Source organism: Typopeltis vanoorti, chromosome 6 (genome assembly GCF_054136105.1).
Source record: "Typopeltis vanoorti isolate ZY-2024b chromosome 6, IOZ_Tvanoo_1.0, whole genome shotgun sequence".
NCBI classification, from domain to species: Eukaryota; Metazoa; Arthropoda; class Arachnida; order Uropygi; family Thelyphonidae; genus Typopeltis; species Typopeltis vanoorti.
The window spans coordinates 23,148,274-23,165,915 of record NC_143554.1 but is presented as its reverse complement, the minus strand read 5'-3'; the positions used below and the strand labels follow the sequence as shown (position 1 = coordinate 23,165,915).

The window sequence follows — 17,642 nt, the reverse complement described above, 5'->3', positions numbered from 1 at the left end:
TACAAAGATCGAGTTCTACCTTGGATTTTTTGAAGTGGATGCATTTGCAAAAATTGCTTCATGCAATTTTTTTTGCAAAAATTTGTAAAAAAATTTGAAAGGTTTGTGAACTGTTTGGGTAAACAAAAAGAAGAAAAGCATTAGGGTATGGGAAAAGTGTCTTGATAGATTAGAGCGATTAGAAATGGGAGCAAGAGTCAGGACCATGGAAGAAGAAGAAGAGCTTAGGCAAGAATTAGTGAAAATGAAAAGTGAAAGGAAACATCTGGAAGAGGATATTAAACATCTAGAAGAGATTGGCTGATGAGAAGGAGAAGAGTTAGCATTAAGAAGAAAGAGTCAAAGGATATGTGTATATCATTGTATGGGGGACTCGATCATTAGCGGTGTGATGACTAATAAAGTGCACAACAAATGATTTCCTGGTGGAACAATGAAATAACTGAAGTGTTGCAGAAAAGGATTAAGCAGACATCAAAATTATTGGTAGTTGTGGGTACAAATGATTTAGTTAGGGAATAAAAGATTGTTGATAGAGACCTGAGAAAGTTCTTGAAGTAAGGATAATAGTGTTTGAAAAGTCATTAGCATGTTGCCTAGATATGGCAGTAGTGAATTGAGAAGGAGAATAGAGACAATGAATAGTGAGATGTGTGAGGCAGAGGAGATTCAGTTTGTAAATCTATGGAGTGAATTTGAAGGAAAGTTAGAATGGTTTAAAGTTGATGGATTGCATTTGAATGGGTTTAGTGTTGGGTATTTCGAATGGATATTGTTTTCTGAGGAAGCACAGAGCCAAGAAGTTAAGATAGTAAATGATCAGAGTCTACTTGTGAAGCAGGACAGCACAATAAACAGATTGCATGACAGGAAAAAGATAGATGTAGGTTGAAGATGTAGTTGCAGCAGCACAAGATGTTGAAATTCACAAAGGTGAAGATGAGACAGGTAGGAATGGTGTGACCATTCCTGTTTCCCTGAACAGAGAGGTGTGGTTAGGCATGTAAAAATGTGATCCTGATGGGAGACTTTAATTACAGGAATATACAGTTAGAATAGAGAATGTTGGTGCTGGTAGAAAGGCCTCAAAGCCCCAGGAATTTTAATGTTTGTACACAAATGTAAGGCGTATTCGAAACAATAGAGAGCTGAGGTTGCATTGATTGATTCAGCATGAACAAAGATAATTGGATCTAACAGATAAGCTTAGGCGTTGATGGTTATTCATGACTTATTTTTCACGGTATTAACAACACCACAAACACTTTTATCAACAAGGATGTTTTATTAACGCTAATATTTCACTGATTTTCAACTCAGCATCATCAGAGCACAACACACATGTAAATGCGACAGTGAGTGAGTGAAACAATATAATTGCAAAAGACAAAAGATCTAAAGTCCTATTTTTGGCGCCCTCTAACGAAAAAAAAAAAAAAAAAAAAACAGCAGTTATCCAGGAGTTTTTCTTAGGATAACCGTCTCCCAAATTTTTGGCAAATTAATGCAACCATATTTGCTAAGGTTGGGAGAATTCTTCAAAGCCATTGCTGACTCAAAAAATAATCTTTCAGATCTATAACGACTCCTAAATAGCAAATTCGTTTTCCTCTATCTAATCCTGTGTGAAGGAGTGTCCAAAGCGTGGTCTGCCAGTCCCGACTTGCCATAGTAATAGTAGCGAATGTATCTTTCATGTTCTTCCAGGCGGATGTTCACTGATCTTCCTGTTTGCCCATAATAGGCCAAGTCACAGTCACATGGAACTTCATACATTCCTGGGTGTGCTAAAGGGTGAAGTTTATCCTTTGGCGAGCGGATCAGAGTTACCAGCTTGACATGAGGTTTGAAGGTGGTGCGAAGGCCACGTTTCAACAATACTTTGGCTATCTTTTCCGATGTACCTCTGATATAGGGAATAGAAATGGTCATGTTGTATTCTTGTGTATTAGGGGAGGGCAGAGTAATGGGCCTATGTAGTACACACAGAGCCAGAGCCATTTGTTCTAACGATACAGCTCTGACCACTGAACTCCAGTACCTGCGCCATACGTTCTTAGCCAATGGCTACAATCCCTATAAAATAGATAAAATACTACATAGGCCCATTACTCAGCTCTAACAAACTCCCCAAACCTCAACAAATTTGGATGTATGAGACTTCCCCAAATATGGGAAGCTTGCATTCTAAGAACATCAGCCCAACAGCCAAGATAACCTAATTTAGCCCACTAGGGGGCACCTTTAGGACTCTAGGACAGACTTCAGCTGTTTTTCTTCAGCCATATTTGTTTAGTGTTAGCACCTGCATGCACATATCATTATTTTGTGTTCCCTGAAGATGGTAATGCAACATTACCAACATGGAAGTATTAATTAAAGTTTTTAATTAATTAATATTATAGTATACGTTGTCTTTCCTTAAAATCTGAGAGTTATGTATTACCAACATTTAAGTTTATCTACAAGAATTAGAGACTTTAATGTTTTGGATTTGGTGATAACTTTACAAGATGTAGTTAATGAGGTGTAGACACTGCTGCTGGTTGGTGAGAAGGATCATGTGGTACTTGTTTGGGAAGTGGTGAAACAAGAAAAGGTTACTGCCAAAAATAGATATATGTGGAAGTACAAAGTGGGTAATTATAATAAGCTGTGTAGTTACTTAGAAACAGTATGTTGGGTAGATGAGCTCATCAGAAAAGATGTTGACAGTGCATGGAAATTCACAAGGCAGTGTCTGACACAAGCAATGTATAACTACATACCAAGGGTTAAGTGAGTAAATAGAGTAGGAATGAAATGGATGAACAGTGAAATCAAGCAGCTGTGTTGGAAAATAAAATGCTATGGAGGAGGAGGTACAAGACAATTGGTGGTGATCGGCTCCATGAAGAGTATAAAGTGCAGTCTAGGAAGGTGAAAGCATGATAAAGAAAGAAAGAAATGGTGCAGGTGCAGAGGAGATTGGCTGGTCTGTCCATGGTTAACTAAAGGGAATTTTTCTGCTATATGGTAAGCTACAGAAAGAATAATTATGGTGAGTTGACAATGGTTGGATAGTCATGGCAGCAGAATAACAGCTGTAAAGGATATAGTGGAATTATTGAATGAGCATCTTTTCAGTATATATCATACTGGTGTAAATGATGCCATGCAATATATAGAAGGGAGGCAAGTATTAAGAGAACTGGAAGTGAAGGAATCAGGTGCCAAAATGTTGATGGGTTAGATGTTAATAAGGCCGTGGGAATGGATGACATATCACCACGTATTCTTAAGGAATGTGCACAACAGTTAGCTATGCCCTTGACCTGGTTGTTTAATGAAAGTCTTGCAGGCGATAGGGTTCCTAAGGAGTGAAAGAAGGCAAAATAGTACCACATCAAAAATCCATTTTTGGCAGTAACCTTTTCTTGTTTCACCACTTCCTAAACAAGTACCACATGATCCCTCTCACCAACCTGGCATCAGTGTCTACACTCATTAACTACATCTTGTGAAGTTATCAACAAATCCAAAACATTAAGGTCTCTAATTCTTGTAGATAAACTTATATATTGGTAATACATAACTCTCAGATTTTAAGGAAAGACAATATATACTATAATATTAATTAATTAAAAACTTTAATTAATACTTTCTACATTTTGGTAATGTTACATTACCATCTTCAGGGAACACAAAATAATGATATGTGCATGCAGGCACTAACACTAAACAAATATGGCTGAAGAAAACAACTGAAGTCGGTCCTAGAGTCCTAAAGGTGCCTCCTAGTGAGCTAAATTGAGTTGTCTTGGCTGTTGGGCTGATGTTCTTAGAATGCAAGCTTCCCATATTTGGGGAAGTCTCATGTGTAAAGGGTAGGTCTAGTTTAGCAATTTCCTTGCATTTTATGATAAAGTAACTGGTGTTTGATAAGAAAAAATTGTATACAGTGATATTCTTGGACTTTGCAAAATCATTTGATAGGTTATCACATTATGAGTTGGTGTACAAGCTGCAGAGGATAGCAGTTGATAGTATATTGGTTAAATGAATTGGAGATTGGCTCTCTGAACAATACCAGCAAGTTATGTATGATAGAGTGGTGTTTCAAAAAAAGGAGGGTAACCAGTGGCATATCCCAGGTTCTGTTCTTGGGCCTTCTGTTCTGTTTGCTGTTTTAACTTGTTTGTAAATGATATAGCATGTAGACTGACTGAGGATCTCCAGTTGTTTGCTGATGATGCAAAGATGGGGAGAAATATCATATATGTAGCACTGCTGATATTAATTCTCTTCAGGAAGATTTGAATGGACATTTGACTTGAACAAAGGAGTGGGGGGGTTGTAGTTTTAATAAGTACAAGGTGTTGCATTTAGAGGGGTAGAAATGTAAGGCTCTGTAAAAAAAGGTGTATCACTGCATTTTTTTTTCACTTGGTTACAAAGTAAATTATACTTGACAAGAAATTATATACTTGTTTAATCCTTTATCCAAGCAAATAAAGTTTGCAAGTGAAGTATCTTCATGGCTAGGCTACTTGTATATAGATTCAAGAGAGATAGTTGACAGTAGACTGAAGTTTAGAGCGTATATTGCAAGTGTTGCAAAGACTGCATATTGTATTGCTACTATTATAGGAAATACTCTAACATATAGGAATAAGGAGGTGATTATGCCATTGTGGTCAGACCACATTTGGATTATTGTGCTCAGATTTTGGCACCTGGTTTCAGTTTGATGTGGAAATGCTGGAGAGAGGGTCTAGAGAAGAGTAACTGAGACAACATCAGGACTTGGGAATGCTGGCTATGGCGAGAGATTGAAGAAATGTCGATTGCAAAGTTTGATGGATAGGAGGAAAAGAGGTGATATGATAGAGAAATTTAAGTTAGTGAGAATATTTTATCAGATTAATCCAGATGAGATTCTAAAAGGAGTAGAAAGCAAGAGGGGAAAAAACCAGAGGCCATCCATGGAAGTTATGTAAAAATGCGGTGAAGATAGGTATGAGAAGTAGATTTTTTTTTTCATGGAGAATTTTTGATGAATGGAATGCATTACCAGAATGTGTTGTTAATGCAAAGAGTGTTAAGGATTTTAAGATTCAGTATGATAAATATGTTACCAGTTGAATGAACCGCCGATGATGAGTCTGCTGACTCCATGGAGGGTGCAGTAATTATATATTTCCCATATACAAGTATTAAAAAAAGGTGTATCACTGCATTTTATTTCACTTGGTTACAAAGTAAATTATACTTGGCAAGAAATTATATACTTGTTTAATCCTTTATCCAAGCAAATAAAGTTTGGAAGTGAAGCATCTTTATGGCTAGGCTAGGCTACTTGTATATAAAGGCTGATGATGACTTCATATCAATTGCCTTAGTATTCAATACTGCAAAACTTCAATTATTCAATAATATTCAGTACTTCAGTGCCAACTCAAACTATGATTATGAATCGAAGAGAAAATGATATAAGGGCTAGGGCGTGCCCCTTAAGCGACACGCAGCCACATCGCCCTACAGCTGTGAGAAGTGGACGAGGGCTACTGCATCAAGGGCGGGTGCAGTTAAAGAAGCGAGCCCAGCAGGTGGAGAGGATGTTGCGAGTGGGAACACTGAATATTGGAAGCATGACTGGAAGGGGAAGAGAGGTGGCAGACATGATGAGAAAGAGGAAGTTGGACATTTTATGTGTGCAGGAGACAAGGTGGAAAGGGGGAAAGGCAAAGGAACTGGGAGATGGATATGAATTGTTCTACTCTGGAGTGAATAACGAGGGAAGAAATGGTGTAGGAATTGTGGTGTGTGGCAGAATGAAGGGTGAAGTACTGGACGTGGGTAGAAGGAACGACAGGATCATGCGAATGAAATTGGGTCTTGGAGAAGAGCGGGTGGTCGTATTATGTGTATATGCCCCACAAGTTGGTTGTACAGCAGAGGAAAAAGATGAGTTCTGGAACGTGTTAGATGAAGAAAGAGGGAATTGGAAGAAAATGAGATGGTGATTGTCGGAGGAGACTTGAACGGGGACATAGGAAGACAGAATAGAGACTGTGAAAGGGTGCATGGTGGCTACGGAGTGGGAATGATGAACCAGGAAGGAGAGAGGGTTGTGGACTTTGCAGTAGTGTTTGATCTGGCAATTGTGAACTCGTTTTTCTTCAAGAGGGAAGAACATTTCATAACATTTAGAAGTGGTAACAACAGCTCACAAATTGACTACATTTTGACTAGACGAAAACATCTTAAGGTTGTGACAAATTGTAAAGTAATTCCAACAGATCAAGTAGCACAACAACACCGACTGCTGTGCGCAGACTTTAAAATAAGATCGAAGATAAGAACTTTTGGTTGCCATGGGATGAAGACAATTAAGTGGTTTCGCTTAAAAGAGGAGAGTGTGAGGAATCGTTTTAGGGAGAGAGTGTTAGAGAGGATTTCGGATGGACTGGAAAGTGTACAAGATTGGTGGAAACATAATTCAAAAGTAATCCTGAGTTGTGCAATCGAGGTGCTTTGTGAGACATCTGGAAAGATTAGAGAGCAGAAGGAGGGTTGGTGGTGGAATAATGATGTACAAGTGGCAGTGACAGCTAAGAGGAAGGCAAAGCAGAAGTGGGATGAGTCAAGAGTGGAAGAGGACAGAGAGGTGTACAAAGAGAGAAAGCAAGAAGCCAAGAGAGTTGTGGCACAGGCGAAGGCCATGGCATATCAAGATCTGTATGATCAATTGGAAACAAACGAAGGATAGAGAAAAATTTACCAACTAGCGAAATATAGAAATAAAGCAGCTAAGGACATCTTACATGTGAGGCATATCAAAGATGCTGAAGGAAGAGTATTATGGAGGGATGTGGACATAAGAAACAGATGGAAAATATACTTTGAGGGACTTTTGAATGAGGAAAATGCAAGGACTCACAGAGGAGATGGGCAGCCTTCTGAGGGGATGGTGCAGAACATCAGTAGAATGGAAGTGACGGAGGCCATGAAGAGGATGAGGAATGGAAAAGCGGTGGGCCCCGACAGAATTCCAGTGGAGGCATGGAAGGCACTGGGGGAAGAGGGAATTGACCTGCTGTGGGACCTGTTCATGAAAGTTTGCCAACAGGAAAATATACCCGAGGAATGGAGGGAGAGTACTCTTGTTCCCATCTACAAGGGTAAAGGGGATGCACAAGACTGTAAAAATTACAGAGGAATAAAGTTGATGTCCCACACAATGAAGATCCTAGAAAGGGTTCTTGATGGTAGATTGAGGGAGGAGGTGGAGATTGCAAAGGAACAATTTGGCTTCATGCCTGGTAGATCACCAACAGATGCTATCTTTGGGTTACGACAGATGATGGAAAAATATCGAGAGAAACAAAGGGAGCTACATCTGGTATTTATTGATCTGGAGAAAGCATACGATAGAGTGCCAAGGCAAGAAGTCTGGAGGTGTCTGAGGGAGAAGAAGGTGGCGGAGAAATATGTCAGGTTGGTGCAGGAAATGTACAGAAATGTGAAGACAAGTGTTTGGACCTGTTCGGGACAGACAGAAAGTTTTCAAGTAACAGTTGGCTTGCATCAAGGGTCAGCATTAAGTCCGTTTCTGTTTAATATTGTGATGGAAGTGGTAACAGAGGAGGTGAGAGAAGATGCACCTTGGACAATGTTGTATGTAGATAACATCTTGCTGTGTGTGTAGATTCAAGAGAAGAAGCAGAAACTAAACTGGAAAGATGGAGAAAAGTACTGGAAGAGAGAGGTATGAGACTGAGCAGAAGTAAGACAGAGTATATGTGTTGCGCAGTGGGTGGTGGCCAGGAGACAGATCTGGAGCTGGAAGGAAAAGTCATCAGGAAGGTGAGAGACTTTAGATACTTAGGTTCAACAGTGGAAAAAGATGGAGGAGCTGAGAAGGAAGTGGGATGCAGGATACAAGCGGGTTGGAGGAACTGGAGGGAGATAGCTGGAGTGTTATGCGATAAGAGGGTGCCGATCAATCTGAAAGGCAAAATTTATAGGACAGTAGTGAGGCCAGCTATGACATATGCTATAGAAACTGTGGCCCTGAGGAAAAATAACATCAGCAGGATGGAAGTAGCAGAGATGAGAATGCTTAGGTGGATGTGCGGTGTGATCAGAAAGGATCATCTGAGAAATGACTATGTCAGGGGAACAGTGAAAGTTATGAACTTAGGAGCGAAAATACAGGAGGCAAGGTTGAGATGGTTTGGTCATGTGATGAGGAGGGAGGACGAATATGTGGGAAGAAGGGTCATGCAGATGGATGTGCAAGGAAGGCAGAAATGTGGGCGGCCAAAGAAGAGATGGAGGGAGCTGGTAGAAGAGGACTTGAAGATGAAGAACTTGGATGTGGTGACAGCCCAAGACAGGAAGGTGTGGAGGAGACTCATAACAAACAGTGACCCCACTTAAGTGGGAGAAGCTGCAGAAGAAGAAGATTCAATACTGCAAAACACACTTATTTTTGGACGTGCATCATGGGACCAGGCTGGTTTTGACCTTCACTGAGGTCTTACCTTTATAGCCAGACCCAGGAAATACCAAGGTCGAATTAATGCTAAAGCATATATTTCCCATATATAAAGGAAGTATGCTTTGCATTATAGGATACTAAGGCAGTTGGTGTGAAGCCATCAGCCTTTATGTGCAAGTAGCCTGATGGCTTCGCATCAGTTGCCATTGTAAGATATTTTCTACACAAACTTTGTTGCTTACACTTCCATAAATATTAGTCAAGAATGTAAGTTTTGTCAAGTAAAATTTACTTTGTAACCAGGTGAAAAAAAACTTTCTATGTAGTAGCTACATGCCTTTTTATTGGAACAAAAATAAAAATAAGGCATTCTTGGCAATTGCTGTAGGATTACTAAGCTACTCGTTCTGTGACAGAACTATTACGCTCATTAGTGTGGTAGGTGACTCATGCATACACTAATGCCAGCTTTGTTGAGAATAAAGGCAAGGGATTCTAAGAATCAGTAGATGTAGTGACACCAGAAATGATAGGCATTAGTAAGACCTGGCTGACAGAAGAGGTTATTATTATTACAGGAATAGAATCTGTTACTTGAACCTATTACTAAAGCTCAGTAATACTTGAGCTTTAGTAATAGGTTCAAGGTTTTTTTAGTGTGAGAAAAAGGTTAACAGGAGAAAGTACATACTCAAGTGTTTTGGATTATGTTCAACTAAAGAGAACAGTGGACTGCATAGACAGACAAACTTGAATATAAGGAGGACTATCATTGTGGGTGATTCCATCTATGAGAATATAGACTGGAGGAAGGATTGGCAGGTACAAGAACATTAATTCTAATATTAGCTTCAAGAATCTGCCTATAAATGAATTAACCATTTTGCCTCAAATTGGTAATTGACTCGAGGCATTGACAATGCTTGCAAAAGCTTTGACCAAGAAATACACTGCTCAAAACACAAAACTTGGTTTCTGCCGGATAATTATAAATTTCTGCAAATAATTATAACTATTGGGTACTTTATACGTGAATAAATATTTCTTACTTATGGATAGGGTGTAATTGATGAGATATTATTTAAATAATTGATATTTATTACAAATTGTATTACATTTGTAAATTATTTTTATAAGTTTATAATTTACAAGAAAACCAAAATATTCCCTAATTGTTTTCAGCAGTAAACATATGCTTATAAGGTAGGGAATTATGATAAACTAAAAATGCAACATAAGGTAATGCCTTGACATGAAAAGCTGCATTGTAGAGGAATAAATAGTTCATGAAAATTGGTTGAAGGGTGTTTGAAGGAAGGAAGCACTGTCTGAGTTGCTGCATCCTCAGAGGGATGAAAATTATTTATATGGGAGTTATATGGATGAATAACAAGATCTGCATAAAAAGAAAATGTGAGTATGATATGCTAAGATAGAGTGGATGTGATAAGGAAGACAAAATAAGATTATGAAAAGAAGTTAGACAAATAGACCAAAGAAACTGAAAGAATTTTCTTGCTATGTGGTAATAAAAGAAAGAATGCCCATTGGTGAATAATCTTAATAAATTCAAATGACAGGAAAAGTGTTAGATATGCAAGAAATAGCAAAGTAGCTAAGTATTTGCTAAATACTTAGTAAATGTTCTTGGCAGATCAACAAGGTCCCTGAATACTGAAGGAATTCTTTAATCAATTCAGTTATTTAGGCAAAACAATGGGACAAAAAAGAATATAAGTAGATGAATTAAAAGCTGTTAGAAGTGTTTTATTCAAATACAGCTGTTGGACTGTTGAAGGAATATGCAAAAGAATATGCAGTGCCCTGGCATTAGTCAGTTTGCATCTCAGCACATACTTGTGTATTAATAAGCAGGAGAGAAAGATAATTTCATTATATAACGGTAGAGCTGATGTGACATTATATCTAGTTGTTTGATATCTGTTTGCTTATGATAAATTGAGTACAGTGATCAGATACAGAATCCTTCCAGATTGACTTGAAAAGATTGTTTATATGCGAAAATGACAATGAATATCAGGTTGCCAATTGTAAGATTATGCAATTTGGGAGTATATAATATTATAGTAACAAGAAGGTTCTGTAAGGTAGTCAATGAAGTTAGAGACTCGTGTGTTATTGTGAAAAGTGCATTTAAGTTTAGAGACACATTGAGATGGTTAAGTCATTGTTTTAGATAACTGTTTGTTAAAGAACACCAAATTGTGAAAAAAAGTAAGTCTTACCCATTTACAGGGCATACATAAAACCCATGTGAACTATGAATTTGGTCACTTCGATTTGTAGATGGTGAGAGTGGAAAACCTGTGGTAAGAAACCAAAATGATGAATGGTCTACAGAAGTGTGCATATGAAGACAGATGGAAGGAATGTCTTCAAAGTTTGAGGAATAGACAGTAAAGGGATTTCTAGTATAGACAGAAGTGAGATGTTGCTATTTATGGCTGAGCTGGTGAAGATAGAACTCAAGGTTCTAGAAGCTATCTAGGATATGCTTAGGAATCATGAGGTCTAGGTTCTTCTCATATATGTGGTCAGTGTGTATAGTGGGTTTCTTCAGATGCAAGTGCATTTTTGGTAAATGTATTCAAGGAACCTCTTCTGATTGACTCCTTGATTGAGCATTCATAATAATGATAACTTATATCATACCTTGATGTATTTGTCTTTTTCCTAAGAAAAAAATGTGTATGTGTATAAATACTAAAATAAAAGTTTTTGCTATATTAGTTTATATTATGTTATGTGCCAGTATAACAAAACACTATATAGATATGTTTGTGCATTCTCTTGTATCAGTTAGTTTCTGTTTTATTTGTTTTTCATTTTATAGCACTTTAAATGAAAAGTATGTCCAGAAACTCCATGATCAGCAACATGTCCTAAAAGAAGTTAAAACACAGCTGATCAGTACAATTTCTAATCTTATAAGTTTGAAGGCTGCAGCACAACAAGAATTACATAAAGAAAAGGAATATCGGCATCAAATGACTAAGGTATTTAATTTTTAAATGCAGTCAGAAGATTAGTATAATTGTTTAAGTATAACATAAGGCAATTTTAAAAGCATAATGCATTTTTATAACTTAAAATAATAAATTGTCATACAATAAATATCCAAACAGCAGAACATAACGTAACATTAAGAGAACAAGTTCAGAAATATCATATGGTCAGAAAATTTCCTGAGAGTGGTTAGCAGTTTGTTAATTTTTATTTAATTTCAAGCTGCACAGAAATACACTCTGAGAAACAGACTAAGCTGTTCAAGACATAACCAGATATGCAACACCATTAGGATATTCATATAAGTAAAGCGGATATTAAATCCAGCATTATTCCAAAGCCAAATATAGAAACTATGAAAGCTTTGTAAAAAAAAAAAAAAAAAAAAAGTTGACTAGAGAGCTTACAGGAATACACTTGCTGGCTTTAACAAGTTGCCCTAGTGTGGGCTACTTAGAAGACATAAGCGCTTGCCCAAGTGTCCATATATTTGCTTTCTGTTGGTCCATTTTGATAAAGTTTCACTGGCCTGACAGCTATTTTGAACTGGCTGGTTCTCCTCAGAGACCACTGTTTAAGTAAAAGGCCTTTCTAAAAATTAGATGATTCCCCCAGGCCACTCTGAATTAGTGACTGAAGGATCATCCAAGGCATCGTGTTCCACTCAGTGACAGGCTCACCATACCACTGAGCAGAGCTGCTGATATTCCAAGGGAAAAACATTTTCCGACATGGCCGCAATAGAGACCATGCCTGAGACTCAAATTGTTCTCTCAAGACAAAAACCCCCAAAATGTTTTTATTCGAAATGTTGGAGAGGTGTTTTTTTCATTAGCAAACTTTTGGTCAGTGCATAAAAGTATTTACTAAAATAAAGAGCCAGGCGGCTTCAGTTTCGTGATGCAAATTTATATAAATAAAGTGGATATTAAATCCAGCATTATTTCAAAGCTGAACGTTGAAAGTTACATAAAAAATGTTGACCAGGGAACTTATGGGAATACACTCACCGGCTTTCACGAGTTGCTGTATATTGAATGATCTAAAGGGTAGATAATCCAGAAGCCTTCCTGTAGACACCAAATGGTTCTTTAAAGCCTTGAAGCTGCTAAGTGGTAGTAGTCTCCCATGCTACGTAGCAAAAGTAATTTATCACCTAAAGATATGTGCAGGCATTCATGCCACAGCAGGGATTCAAACTTGCAGCCTGTTGGTTAGAGAGTAGTGATGCTATCTACTTGTCCCACTAGGGTAGCTGTGATTACTATTTAAGACTGCATATAGTAGTTACTGCTAGCTACTCATTAAAATTACTATATGTTACAGTTATTGGAAAATACATGTAGGAATCCACTCCATTCAATAGAGGTAACAGAATTGAATGAATTCAATTTATATTTAAATACTGAGTTCATTAATCTCATATTATTATAATTGACAAATCTTGCAGTTTGTGTCAATTAAAACTATTCAAAGTTCTTTTAATGAGTAGTTTTAATATGTCTTCCTCTTCAAACACAGAAGAAATAACGCGCATTACTATCCCTTATGTACAAGGCATCGGTGAACTATAGCAAAAGTTTTAAAACCACTGAATATTTTTGTTGCCTTTCGACCGTTTAGAAAAATCTCCACATTTCTCACTTCTCCTAAGGACAAGCTTCCACATCTTAATCATCCAGGTGTCTACCAGATTCTGTGCTCTTGTGGATTATCTTATTTCTGACAAACAGGAAGATCTGCCTCTATTCGGCTAGAAGAACACCAATTTTATATTGAATACTTTAAACCTGAAAAGTCTGGACTTGCAGAACATGCCATCTTCGTTAGACACAGAGTTCATTGAAGAAAGACAAGAGTTCTTCACAAAAGTCTGTTTCTCATGGAACGCCTTTATAAAGAAACATGTGAAACTCTACTTCATTCTGCTAACTTAAACAGATCCGACGGCTTACGTCTATCCCCTTTATGGGATATAGTACTTTACAAATCAGCTAATCTTTCCTAACTTTTTATTGTATTAATTTTTTTTTTTTTTTTTTTTTAGGAAATTTATTGACCTTTTTAGTTATCTTACACCAGCTACTTAGGTGGAGCTTTTTGGAATTGTCAGTTTAATTTGAGCTTAATGTACTGAAGATGCCTGTGACACACAGGCGAAAATTATACTATTAAATAATCTTTGTATGTGAGTTTTTTCCATTATTAATTTTGTGTCGATATGTCTACTCACGGTATATCTCTTTTAAAACTTATGTGAATAATGGTTAGTGTGTTCTTTCCAAAATGAATTTTTTGACTCCAAAGAAATGTCTATCTAATAATAGTAACAAAATACATCCACTTTCGAGGCATTTACTATAACTTTCAGCAATGTTATTCAGCTTATCTACCTCTCCATGCAAAAGGAAAAAAAAAAAAAAGTGTTATTCACATTTCTCTCTACATTAGAGCTTACACTAGTTATTTAATAGCCAATATTGTCTTTTATTTTAATCCTAGATAATTGATAATGATTCTCAGTAACATTTTAATTGTGGTTGACTTGGTTGCAGAAAATTGAAGAAATGAGGAAACTGCAAGGCGATTTTGACACACTCTCACATGAAGTAGAAGTCAAACAAAACATTATTGAACAGCAAAAACAAGAAATGAAGTAAGTAACTGTGGATAACTTTATATAAATATAAATTTAGATTATACATTTTAATTACAAACAATAGATACTACAGGGATTCATTTCCTTGATCGTTTTGTCAGTGGCTGTAAGTGTAATTTTTTGTATAATTTTTATGTAATATATAATCCCAATAGAATGTAATTTAATGTATTTTTTTTCATAAATTATTAATACTTTAAAGGAGCAGTGACACTTATAAGTGAAATATGAATTGCATTAGATGAAATTATGTGGCTATGTCAAAGAAACAACAACAGAATATTCGAGATTCAAGATTGCATTAAAAATTAAAGCTAGTGCTAAGGTGGCAACTATGTCTTGGGTAGATTTTAAGCAAGTTGATCCTAAATGCACATGAGGTTTTTCAATTTTTTATATACTAGTATCATGAATGAATGGATAACGAATTCCGAATGCAAGAGAAGTGATCACCTAAAATGTCTGTCAATTAAGCTTGTTAATATTGATATAAAACAGCACTTAATTATTACAAGTATCCATTGTTACTTCAGTTATGTAATGATTTTGGTAGGTATCATATATTTACTACTCAAATAATAACTATATTTAAATTAAATTGTTTTTTTTTTTATGCAGTACAAATTAAATTACATCACATGTCTGAGTTAGTCAACTCTAATTTCAGCATACACCAAAGAGACCCAATCAAAGTTCTGTGTGTATATTGTCATTCTATAGAAAATTAATTATAATCCGCTATAACAAACTATGAGCATGGCCTGAAATGTTCTTGGCCTAACAATGAAAAAATGAATTTATAATTTCAAAATTATATTTTTATTTTTCAACATAATCTCCCTTAGGACTAATACATTTATTCCAGTGATGCTCCAGCACCATTATCCCATCCCTGTAGCAGTTATCAGTAAGATCTGCAAAATACCCCTCTACAGCTGCAATCACCTCTTGATTCGAAGACAAATGCTGACCAGCGAGGAAGAGTTTTAATTTTGGGAAGAGATAGAAGTCTGGGGGAGCCAAATCTGGTGAATAGTGTGGATGTTCCAACAATTCATAGTACAGAAAGGTTTTTACCTTGGGTATGTATTATATTAAAGATACCAAGCAATTTTATAAGCTAGGTTTTTTAATCCTTTTTTCCAAAGTAAGCAAACAGACGAGTAAGTCAAGTTTGTGGCTGCACATGGTGCAACTCGTGATAAAGGTGGAGCAAACTCTGATCACTTTCCTTAGAATTTTCCCCTAATGCAAAGCATTTCCTTGCGGAAATGTATGATGCTATGCATTAAGGTAATGGTCACTACTCATACCGGTTTTGTCAGTTTGAGCCAGACCTAAAAAATCTTTACTTCAACCTTGGCATTTTTTAGGTCTGGCTCCCACTGACGAGACCTCAATAAAGGTCTAAAGTGGTATAGGTAGTGACCATTACCTTAATGCATAGCATCATACATTTCCGCAAGGAAATGTGCTTTGCATTAGGGGAAAATTCTAAGGAAAGTGATCAGATCTTGCTCCACCTTTACCACGAACTGCTTAGTTGTCGTACTACGTGCAGCCACAAACTTGACTTACTTGTCTGTTTGCTTACTTGGGAAAAAGGATTAAAAAAAAACCTAGCTTATAAAATTGCTTGGTATCTTTAAAAATTCATAGTACAGATCCCTTAATTTTCCCAGTGCCAAAACACTTTTGTGGGCAGGTGCATTGTCCTGATGAAAGATGATTTTTTCTTCTGCAAACTGGGTCTTTTCTCACGAATTTATTCGTTTAGTCTGGTTAAAAGATTGGAATAATATTCCCAGTTATTGTTTTATCCTTTTCAAGATAATTTGTTGATAAATTAATAAACAAAATGCTTTAGCATCCCAAAACACTGATGCCATGACCTTTCCTGCTGATGGAACTGACTTTGTCTTCTTTGGAGCTAAACAACTGGCTTCTTTCCACTGTTTTGACTGATGTTTGGATTCTGGTGTGTAATGGTAAATCCAAATCTCACCCATAGTAATAAATTGACACACAAAATCAGTTTTATTCTTGTTGAAACTCTCCAAGCACTGTTCAGGGATTTTCATGTGAGTGTGTTCTTGATCTGCTGTGAGCAATCGTGACACCCATCTTGTGCAAAGCTTTTTCATTTGCAATTCTTCATGCAAAATATATCCTACACGTTCTTTTGAAATGTCTATAGTCTCAGAAATTTCAAGTACTTTGACTCACTGGTCATCCAATACCATATCGTGCACTTGATCAATGATTTCTGGTGTTGTTAGACTTTTTTGACACCTGTGTGCTGAAAATTTTAGATGGAATAAAGGATGAAAGTCTTCATTCCTGTGAGGATGATTTCTGTTATTTCATCTGAACAGGTGAAATTATTCTGATCCAAACAGGTGTTTGGATCAGAATAATGGAAGTAGTAGTCGGACCATAGGAAGTAGGAATAGAAGTCACGGAGTTTGTCCCAGTTGACACTCTTGTAGTGCCAAAGGATGCAAGACTGTGAATCGGTGAGTGAAAGTTGTGGCAAAGGAGGTTTTGGTCCGAGTTACAAAGAGGAGAACCGACAACGACAGCATACCTGTAAGGAGAGCTTGTTAGGAAGATGTCATGTGTGTTGACAAATTGGAGGGGGTTGTCTGGTATTCTGGTGGAAAGTTTGATGATCTGGGATAGGTCATTGCTAATGGCAAACGGCTCAGCATCCCTGTCTGCTTGATTGGTGAAACTGGAGAAGGGGAGCCAATATGAGTTGTAGACATTGAAGTTCCATAAAGGATGACCTCAATATTGGGGTACTTAGATTGCAGAAAGTTGAGCTTTGGAGAGAAAAAGTTGAATTCAGAGTGGTTGATGGAGTTTGGAGAGCAATATGAAAAGGGCAGGTAGAGAAGTTTTGAGCCAAAGCAGATATAAAATAGTGGGATTCAAGAATTGCAGTCTCTTGCATGGTATGTCAGTTCTCACAAATACATGTGCCACATTTATGGTGGAAAGAACTCTGTAATTTGGGCATTTGAGGTGTATACATTGTAAGTTTTGTAAGGTGTATATATTTTGCAGTTTGAAGTTGCCAGTTTGGGTTCTGAAAGGAATAGTAGTTCTAATTTAGGTAGTGGACATTGTTTATATTTCTGTTTAGGCCACTGATGTTGGTAAAGTGGATGTGGTAACTTTTTTTTGGTAAGAATTAGTGTTTTTGAGTTGTTTGTTTGGATTTCTGTTGTTTTTTATGATTTTTCTGGGTTGGATTTTGGATTTTTTTTATGATTAGATTTCTTTATTTTTTTTATGGATTTTTTTATAACTTTTTTGTTGCAGAATTTTTGAGATCTGCAGTAAAATTGTATTTTTTTTTTTGGTTGTGGTTCATTTTGTTTGGTGGCTAGGAGAGAGAGAGAAGGGGGGGCATGCAGTGAGACGTGATTGGCTAACAAACATACTGCCTCCACAGAAGGGACTTGG

General features: G+C 36.8%; 1 protein-coding gene across 6 annotated transcripts in view; it reads left to right on the top strand.

The window, feature by feature from the left end:
• The window catches only part of LOC150105337 (uncharacterized), a 409,874-nt gene that overhangs the window by 176,171 nt on the left and 216,061 nt on the right, over positions 1–17,642 (top strand). For all 6 annotated transcript variants that reach the window (XR_016548478.1, XM_090394715.1, XM_090394718.1 and 3 more), the window contains 2 exons: positions 11,340–11,502; positions 14,068–14,168. Coding sequence is in view for 5 of the 6 variants with exons in the window: in XM_090394715.1 (XP_090250841.1) it covers positions 11,340–11,502; positions 14,068–14,168 (264 nt within the window). In the remaining variant the exon portion in view is untranslated. The remainder of the gene's footprint in view (positions 1–11,339; positions 11,503–14,067; positions 14,169–17,642) is intronic.